At 43.2% G+C, this 10,001-nt stretch overlaps 1 protein-coding gene across 1 annotated transcript in view; it reads right to left on the bottom strand.

The window, feature by feature from the left end:
- Positions 1-3,050: 3,050 nt before the first annotated feature.
- Positions 3,051-10,001, bottom strand: part of MARVELD2 (MARVEL domain containing 2) — a 31,940-nt gene continuing 24,989 nt past the window's right edge. Inside the window, exons 4-5 of the mRNA XM_058434247.1 lie at positions 4,788-4,838; positions 3,051-3,750 (exon numbers count right to left, since the gene is read on the bottom strand). Of these exons, the coding sequence (XP_058290230.1) occupies positions 3,628-3,750; positions 4,788-4,838 (174 nt within the window). The 3' untranslated portion in view covers positions 3,051-3,627. The remainder of the gene's footprint in view (positions 3,751-4,787; positions 4,839-10,001) is intronic.

Raw genomic sequence — 10,001 nt, 5'->3', positions numbered from 1 at the left:
GGCTGGGTGCAGTGGTTCACACCTGTAATCCCAGCACTTTGGAAGGCTGAGGCAGGGGGATTGCTTGGGGAGGCCAAGGTGGGCAGATCACTTGAGGTCAGGAGTTCGAGAACAGCCTGGCCAACATAAGATGAAACCCCATCTCTACTAAAAATACAGAATTTAGCTGGGTGTGGTGGTGAGTGCCTGTAATCCCAGCTACTTGGGAGGCTGAGGCAGGAGAATAGCTTGAACCCAGGAGGCAGAGGTTGCAGTCAGCCAATCACACTACTGCACCCCAGCCTGGGTGGCAGAGTGAGTCTCCACCACAAAAAATAAAAGAAAAAATTATATGGAAGAAAGAAAATGTACAGGGAAGTACTTTTCCTTCTGAATCTTGTAACTTGCCAAAGGTAGGTATTACAGGCTAAACTGTGGCCTCTCAAAAAGATAACGTTGAAGTTCCTAACCTCCAGTACCTCAGAACGTGACCTTACTTGGAAATAGCATCCTAGCAAATGTAATGAGTTGACAGGAGGTCGTGCTGGAGAAGGTGGGCCTCTCATTCAATATGACTCGTATAGCCAAGACAGGGAGAAGGCCATGTGAGAATGGAGGATTGGAGAGATGCATCTACAAGCCAAGGAACGTCAAACATGGCCAGCAAACCACCAGAAACTAGAAAAGGACTCCCCTACAGGTTTTCGAGGGAGCATGTCCCAGCTGACACCTCGCTTCCAGACTTCTAGGCTGCAGGTCCGTGAGACAACATATTTCAGTTGTTTTGAGCCACTCAGTTTGTAGTACATTGTCATGACAGTTCTAGGAAACTAATACAATGGCCTGGACTTTGAATTATTGCAAATAATGGGGGAAGGAGAAACAGTGAGTCACCTGAGCATTGTGACCTACAGGTTTTCAATGACTTTCCAGTTTATTTTCTGACAAGTGAAAATATTTTCAAGAACATGCACAGTGAACACAGGAATGCTAGGAAGGCAAACATACAAGGGCACACACACACAGCAGGTGACTGAAACTTTAATGCACCTAGGGATTGACCACAACATTTCCAAATCAGTGTTACCGCATTGGTTTTTCAAAGATTAGCTACATTTATAAACTTTATTTTACAAGTGTCACAAAGTTAAATTTCCTTAACACTTCAACAGGAATCTAACTCTTTACAGTCTATCAAAATGGTAATATTTTACCTCTTTTTTTTTTTTTTTTTTTTTTTTTTTTTAAAGCATTGGTGCTCTTCTTAAGTGAAATGTTAACACAGGGCTCAATACATAAAAGAGAAAGTATTGACTCCCCATTTAGGGGGTCCCATAAGGGGCCTCATGCTTCCCTAGGTGTTACCCCTTCAGACACAGCACAGCCTGGGAAGCCATGGAATTAAAATATTAACAATGAATGCATAAAGATTTCACTGACACATAAAAATCAGGGAGTGCATTCAGTGACCACAACTTTCTAAGCTTCTGCTTTTCCACATGCTTTTCTTTGGTTTTATCACTTTAGAAAACTCTTTGAACATTAATTGTCTGAAAGGCAGCTATATTAGTCAGAAGTTGTAATGCTACACCTGGGAATTTATCTACATGATAGACGCTGCTGAATAAAATCCAACAAGAACGATTTTGTTTAAAGAAAAACTTTGTTAAGGCAGTCTATTGTTCATACTAACAGAAATAAAACATTTCTTATGAATAAAGTCCAAAGCCAAGATAATTCCTAGAAAGATGAAGCATCCCTGCTGGGCGCGGTGGCTCACACCTGAATCCCAGCACTTCAGGAGGCTGAGGCTGGTGGATTATCTGAGGTTAGGAGCTTGAGACCAACCTGGCCAACATGGTGAAACCCCTGTCTCTACTAAAAATACAAAAAATTAGCTGGGCATGGTGGTGGGTGCCTGTAATCCCAGCTACTTGGGAGGCAGAGGCAGGAGAATCACTTGAACCCAGGAGGCAGAGGTTGCTGCGAACCAAGATCATACCACTGTACTCCAGCCTGGGCAACAACAGCGAAACTGCATCTCAAAAAAAAAAGAAAGAAAGAAAGAAAGAAAGAAAGATGAAGTATCCCAAAAATTCAAAAATTCAAAGGGAGTTTCCAAGGAAATGGTACATCATGGGACTGTAGCATGTATGTCCAAAGGGGACAGAAAAGCAATACCAGCCAGGCATGGTGGCTCACGCCTGTAATCCCAACACTTAGGGAGGCTGAGGTGGGCGGATCATGAGGTCAGGAGATCGAGACCATCCTGGCTAACACAGTGAAACCCCATCTCTACTAAAACTACAAAAAATTAGCCGAGCGTGGTGGCGGGCGCCTGTAGTCCCAGCTACTCGGGAGGCTGAGGCAGGAAAATGACATGAACCCGCGAGGCAGAGCTTGCAGTGAGGCGAGATCGCGCCACTGCACTCCAGTCTGGGCAACACAGCGAGACTCCGTCTCAAAAAAAAAAAAAAAAAGAAAAGCAATACCATTCATACAATTCAATGTGTCCAGGGCAGGCTGGACTGTGGGGAGATGGAGAGATGTACAGTCACACTGATGAAAGACAGGGAGGCCATATGGAACCCCAGGGGCCACAGAGCCACAGTGAAGCATCAGGCTAAGGCCATGAGTTAACACCACAAAACAGAAAGGCACCAGACACTTGGGCTTTTGGTTAAGTAGGTTGGGCTTGCTCATTAAGGACCTTTTCTTGAGACTCATTCTTTATAATTTATTCATTTCACAAACACTTCTGTAGACTTCACAAACACTAATATAGTCCCTACCATATTAGTAACTCCTTTAATCCCAACAACTCTATGAGGAAGGGACTATTACTAGCCCCATTTTACAGAAGAGGGAACAGGCACAGAGAGATTAAGCAATTTGCCCAAGATCAAGATGTCTGAAAATGTTGATCTGGGATTCAAACACCTTTCAAGGGAATAAATGATACCTTTGAAAGATGTCACCCTTTTTCCCTTAGAAAAATCCTTCAGAAATCCCCTAGGAATTTCTCTAGGAAGAGAAATTTGTCCCAGAAAAATCCTAGGAACCTGCCTGAGTAAAAAAAGAAAAAGTAGCACCAGAATTAATAGTCCACTTGCCCATCACACTGCCAGGATACGATCTCTAAAATGATGACACATTTAAATGAGATAGATGAATATGAAATTGGTCACAGATGAAAGATGAACACAGGATTTTTTCCATTCTTAGTAAAGGCCCTTAGTACATTTGAATTTGTTTAAAAACGTCTGAGTAAAATCTTTAATGTTGCATACTGGTTAAACCAATTGGAAGCTGATTCGGGAAGCGCTTGCTTCTCTACCACAGAGGCTAGCATTAAAAAGGCAGTAAATAAATAGTAAACTTGCTATTTAAAAAAAAAGTAGTTTCCCAGCCTGACCAACATGGTGAAACCTCGCCTCTACTAAAAATACAAAAATTAGCCAGGCGTGGTGGCGCACGCCTGTAATCCCAGCTACTGGGGAGGCTAAGGCAGGAGAATTGCTTGAACCCGGGAGGTGGAGGTTGCAGTGAGCGGAGATCGTGCCACTGCACTCCAGCCCGGGTAACAGAGCGAGACTTCATCTCGAAAAAATAAAATAAAATAAAAAATAAAGTGGTTTCAAATAAGGGTTAAGAATAACCTTGTACATCCCAACTCATTACTTTATCATATTCTTGAATTCTTTGCTTTATGTGAGAAAGTTTATTCTTTAGGTAATCACAGCGTTCTTTTTTTTCCAGAAATGTAGGATCCTATAAAAGAAATATAAGTATTATTTTGGCTCCTAGCTTCCTCAGTGAAAAACACAGAAACATACATTGTCACCCAGGAAATGATCATACACAGCAAAAGTCTCTACAGCAGATTCTGAACTCAGGGTAACAGTTAAGCTCTCTACACATTTTTTAAATGTACTTTTTTTTTAAGAGCAGTTTTAGGTTCACAGCAAAATCAAGCAGACGTACAAAGTGCTGAGGCACCTTTCATTTTAATATCTGAAGTACATAAAAAAGTAAATAAAGCCAGGTACAGTGGTATGTGCCTGTAGTCCCAGCAACTCAGGAGGCTGAGGTGGAAGGACTGCTTGAGCCCAGCTTAGGCAAAATGCCAAGACCCCATCTCTTTAAAAAAAAAAAAAAAGTAATAAGTATAGAAAATATTAATAAACAGTCTCTCCAGCCTTTACTGATTTTTTTTTCTTTTTGAGACAGGGTTTCACTTTGTTGCCCAGGCTAGAGTACAGTGGCGTACTGTCTCCCAGTGCAACCTCTGCCTCCCAGGCACAAGTGATCCTCCCACTTCAGCCTCCCAAGTAGCTGGGGCTACAGGCATGTGCCACCATTACCGGCTAATGTTTGTATTTTTTTGTAGAGACAGAGTTTCGCCATGTTGCCCAGGCTGGTCTCAAACTCCTGGGCTCAAGCGTTCCACTCGCCTTGGCCTCCCAAAGTGCTGGGATTACAGGCCTGAGCCAGTGTCCAGCCACCTCTACTGATTTTGAGATTAAGTTAGAGTTGGAAAGACGTAAAATCAGTTCATCTTTTTGAAGGAACAGGTGGAGAATTCCTGATTAATGCTCATTTCTCTAGGTTGCTAAATCAGGACACAGCAAAATGTATTCAGAACAGACATGACAAGAAATGGCATCCAGCAGCCATTTTCCCTTTAAAGGAGCATCTCATGAAATACAAAAAGGAACTATTTTATCTAACAGAATATAGAGTCTGTCAATTATCACGTATGTACCTGGATAAGAATACAGTTTGAAGAAGAAAACTGTTTTACTCACATTCTTTTTTTTCTTAAACTCTTCATGGATTCTTGAAATTCTCTCATGTTCCTAAAAATAATATATTGTACAATTAAGTTAAAACATTTGCATTTACTCAAATCATATTTCAAAGCACACTGAGAATTAGAACAAAAAACAATTTTTACCTAAGAAACTAATGAAAACATTCATACACAAAAATTCAACTCACAGGCAAATATTTGAAGGCTTACTATCTGCTAGGCCCAGGCGATAAAAGAGAGAAAGGGCCCTGACCACATGCAACCAGACCCAAGCCCTGGGCCCTTAGGGAGGATACATAGCTTGCCCAGGGTCATACAGCTGGCATGCTCAGTTTCCTTATTGGTAAAATGGAAATAAAACCATAATGACCTCAAAGGGTTGTAAGAAGGTTCACTTATTTGAAATGATCCTTATAAAGTGCTTGCCACATAATAACCACATTAGCTATGATTATGTTCATTCTTTCTGGAAAGTTCATCCCCTTTGGAAAGTTCTTTTTCGAGTTATTAGGTGTTGGGATTAAGAAGTTTGAGAGTATGCAACTTTTGAAAATAGCTAATATAAGGCTCCTTGTAACTTTTTTCTAAGTTTTATAATAAATACGAACTTTGTTAAGGAGTTGAATGGCCTATCCAAACGGAACAGATTACTATAGCAATGCCCTCATTCATCCATGCAAACCTATGCATAGAGATTGTCAGACAATGCAAACCTAATAAATAAATAAATATAATAATTTACAGTGTTTTTTTTTTTTTCTTTTTAAGACAGTCTCCCTCTGTCGCCCAGGCTGGAGTGCAGTGGTGTGATCTCAGCTCACTGCAACTCCCACCTCTCTGGCTCAAGCTATTATTGAGCCTCAGCCTCCCAAGTAGCTGGAACTATAGGTGTGCATCACCATGCCCAGCTAATTTTTGTATTTTTAGTAGAGATGGGGTTTTGCCATATTTCCCAGGCTGGTCTCGAACTCCTGGCCTCAAGTGATCCGCCCACCTTGGTCTCCCAAAGTACTGGGATTACAGGCATGAGCCACTGTGCCCAGCCAGTAATTTATAGTTCTAAAAGCTTGCCCTACAACAGTAATCCCAGCACTTTGGGAGGCTGAGGCGGGTGGATCACCTGAGATCAGAAGTTCGAGACCAGCCTGGCCAACATGGCAAAACCCCGTCTCTACTAAAAATACAAAAATTAGCCAGGCATGGTGGCTCATACCTGTAATCTCAGCTACTTAGGAGTTTGAGACAGTAGAATCGCTTGAACCCAGGAGGCGGAGGTTGCAGTGAGCCAAGATCACGCCACTGCACTCCAGCCTGGGCAACAGAGTGAAACTCTGTCTCAAAAATAAATAAATAAATAAATAAAAATACTAACAAAATAAAAGTTTGGCCTGAGAACTTTTTCTATCACTGATCCATATCCTTTTCCCAGTACATTTTCTTCATTTTTTTTTTGTTTTTTGAGACAGGGTCTTGCTCTGTTGCCCAAGCTGGAGTGCAGTGGGGTAATAGCTCACTGTAACCAAAACTTCTTGGGCTCAAGTGATCCTCCTGTATCAGCCTCCCGAGTAGCTGGGATTATACGGCACATCACCAGGCCTGGCTAATTTTTATTTATTTATTTTTTTTTTATTTTTGAGATGGAGTCTCATTCTGTTGCCCAGGCTGGAGTGCAGTGGTGCAATCTCGGCTCACTGCAACCTTTGCCTCCTAGGTTCAAGTGATTCTCCTGCCTCCGCCTCCCAAGTAGCTAGGATTACAGGCACCTGCCACTGTGCCCAGCTAATTTTTTGTATTTTCAGTAGAGACGGGGTTTCACCACGTTGGCCAGGCTGGTCTCGATCTCCTGACCTTGTGATTCACCCACCTCGGCCTCCCAAAGTGCTGGGATTACAGGTGTGAGCCACCATGCCTGGCCGCTAATTTTTACTTTTTTGTGTGTAGATGTGGTCTTGCTATGTTGCCCAAGCTCATCTTGAACTCCTGGCTTCAAGCACTCTTCCTGCCTTGTCTCTCAAAGTGTGGGGACTACAGCCATGAGCCCCGTTGCCTGAACTATTTTAATTCTTCAATCTCTTTTACATACTGAGATCATGAGTATGTTTGTGTTTTGAATGCCTGCCAGCAGTGAAGATAAACCTGGTGATTTAATTGTAATCTGTAATAACAGATCCTGGACAAGGAATAAACTTGCTGTTGGGGTTAGCACTGCTGTGCTGGAGATGCAGGCAGAGATGAGCTGTAACATCCATCTAGAGTCTGTCACTGAATTTAAGGAGTGGTGAGGACCAGTGGGACTGTTTGGGGCAATATTTCTATGTTATGGGCTCAGAAAAGTCATGTGACTATTTTTCAGTGGTGCACAACCATGTCTGTGAGAGAACCTGCTTCCAAACAGGCCCACTGGGCTTTGAAATGCCTCACATGCTTCGATGGGGACATGGTGGGAAAATGAATGAGCCTGTGGACTCCTGCCCAGGACAAAGCTCAGCCTGTGGCCAAGGAGAAGCTAACTTTTGTAATACAGTTAATATTTCTACTTTAGATAAGGACTGGAGGATACACTGATAATAATAACCGTGGGCCTGCCATTGGGTTACTTACAAGCCCTGTCTTGTTAAAAATCACAGGTAATGGCTGTTGTTGATATTGTGTGGAAACATCATGGGAAGACTTGGTCTCTCAACCTGTACTGTCATCAGGACCCTCTTGATTTCCCAACTGCAGACCACGTGCTGCAGCCCTTGTCCATTATACAAAGCACACAAACCAGATACTACTGGGTGTTGGCTCAAAGATTACAGGTCAAGGTCAAGATTTTGTTTTTGTTTTTTTTTTTTTGAGACAGAGTCTCACTCTGTCGCCCAGGCTGGAGTGCAATGGCATAATCTCGTCTCACTGCAACCTCCGCCTCCCAGGTTCAAGCCATTCTCCTGCCTCAGCCTCCCGAGTAGCTAGGATTACAGGCGCCCACCACCATGCCCAGCTAATTTTTTGTATTTTTAGTAGGGATAGGGTTTCACTATGTTGGCCAGGCTGGTCTCGATCTCCTGACCTCATGATCCGCCTGCCTCGGCCTCCCATAGTGCTGGGATTACAGGTGTGAGCCACTGCGCCCAGCAATTTTTTTTTTTTCTTTTTTGAGACGGAGTTTCGCTCTTGTTGCCCAGGCTGGAATGCAATGGCGCGATCTCAGCACACCACAGCCTCCGCCTCCTGGGTTCAAGTGATTCTCCTGCCTCAGCCTTCCCGAGTAGCTGGGATTACAGGCATGCACCACCACGTGCAGCTAATTTTTTTATTTTTAGTTGAGATGGTTTCTTTATTTTGTTTTGTTTTGTTTTTTGAGATGAAGTCTTGCTCCGTTGCCCAGGCTGGAGTGCAGTGGCACAATATCAGCTCACTGCAACCTCTGACTCCCGGGTTCAAGCAATTCTCTTGTCTCTGCCTCCTGAGTAGCTGGAATTACAGGCACACACCACCATGCCTGGCTAATTTTTGTATGTTTAGTAGAGATGTGGTTTCACAATGTTGGCCAGGCTGGTCTAGAACTCCTGACCTCAGGTGATCCACCCGCTTCGGCCTCCCAAAGTGCTGGGATTACAGGCGTGAGCCACTGCGCCTGGCCGAGATGGGGTTTCTCCACGTTGGTCAGGCTGGTCTGGAACTCCCAACCTCAGGTGATCTGCCCGCCTCAGCCTCCCAAAGTGCTAGGATTACAGGCGTGAGCCACCACGCTCGGCCTTACGGGTCAGGATTTTCTGCATTATTTCTCCCAACAATCCTGCATTTCCCAACCTGTGCTGATCCAGATCCCTGGGGCCTCATGCCTTCCTGCACTCCTTTGACGGCCTCTAAACTAGGTCACCCTTCTTAGACCTGTGGGCCTTGCTTATTTTCCAAATGGTACTGACATTCGACCTCAATATTTGCTGAATTTCTCTTGCTTCCTGGTACTGGCGTCTCTTAGCCAACACCATTCCATTGCTCCAGGATTAGGAAAATGTCACTGTAATACACATTTGGCTTAGTTAACTCATAGTGATATGTGATTTAAATGTACACTTAACAAAGAGTCTGTGATTGAAACAAAGACACCTAACTTCTCAGGTAAAAAATTTATGTGTGTGTGTGTGTGTGTGTGTGTGTGTGTGTGTGTGTGTGTGTTCCCATACATAAATTTGACATTTAGTTTTCTTGTTTGTTTTTTGTTTTTGTTTTTGGCTCTGTCGCCCAGGCTGGAGTGCAGTGGCACGATCTTGGCTCACTGCAACCTCTGCTTCCTGGGTTCACACAACTGTCCTGCCTCAGCCTCCCGAGTAGCTGGGACTATAGGCATGTGCCACCACAGCCAGACCAACATTTAGTTTTTACAAAGCTGTGTTTTTAAAATTTAATCATACATGTAATAGATTAATACAGCCTCTTTTAAAAAGACAGAATATTACACAAATATTTATACCAGCATTATTCATAACAGCCAATGAGTGGAAATGACTATATAGACATTTGGAAATGACCAAATGTCTATCTCTTGATAAATGGATAAACAAAATATGGTATATCCACATAGCAGAATATTTTTCCACCACAAAAAGGAATATGTATTGACTTACGCTAAAATATGGATGAACCTTGAAAACATGCAAAATGAAGAAGCCAGACACAAAAGATTGACATGAAATGTTCAAACTAGGCAAATCCATTCGGACAGAAAGTAGATTAGTGGTTGTCAATGGTTGGACAGAGCTGAGAATGGGAAATAACTGCTAATGGGTAAAGGGTTTCTTTTTTCTTTTTTTTGAGACAGGTTCTCGCGCTGTTGCCCAGGCTGGAGTGCAGTGGCGCAATCTCGGCTCACTGTCACCTCCGCCTCCTGGGTTCAAGTGATTCTCCTGCCTCAGCCTCCCGAGTAGCTGAGATTACTCAGCCTGCCAACGCGCCCAACTAATTTTTGTACTTTTAGTAGAGACAGCGTTTCACCACGTTGGCCAGGCTGGTCTCGAATTCCTGATCTCAAGTGATCTGCCTGCCTCAGCATCCTAAAGTGCTGAGATTACAGGAATGAGCCGCCGCCCCCAGCCAATATGGGGTTTCTTTTTGGGGTGATGAAACTATTGTGGAATTTGAGTGGTGCTGATTGCACAACTCTGTAACTATACTAAAATTCACTGAATTGTACACTTTAAAAGGGTGGATTTATTATATGTGA

Source organism: Hylobates moloch, unplaced genomic scaffold, assembly GCF_009828535.3.
Source record: "Hylobates moloch isolate HMO894 unplaced genomic scaffold, HMol_V3 SCAFFOLD_23, whole genome shotgun sequence".
NCBI lineage: Eukaryota > Metazoa > Chordata > Mammalia > Primates > Hylobatidae > Hylobates > Hylobates moloch.
This window is presented reverse-complemented; position numbering and strand designations above follow the sequence as displayed.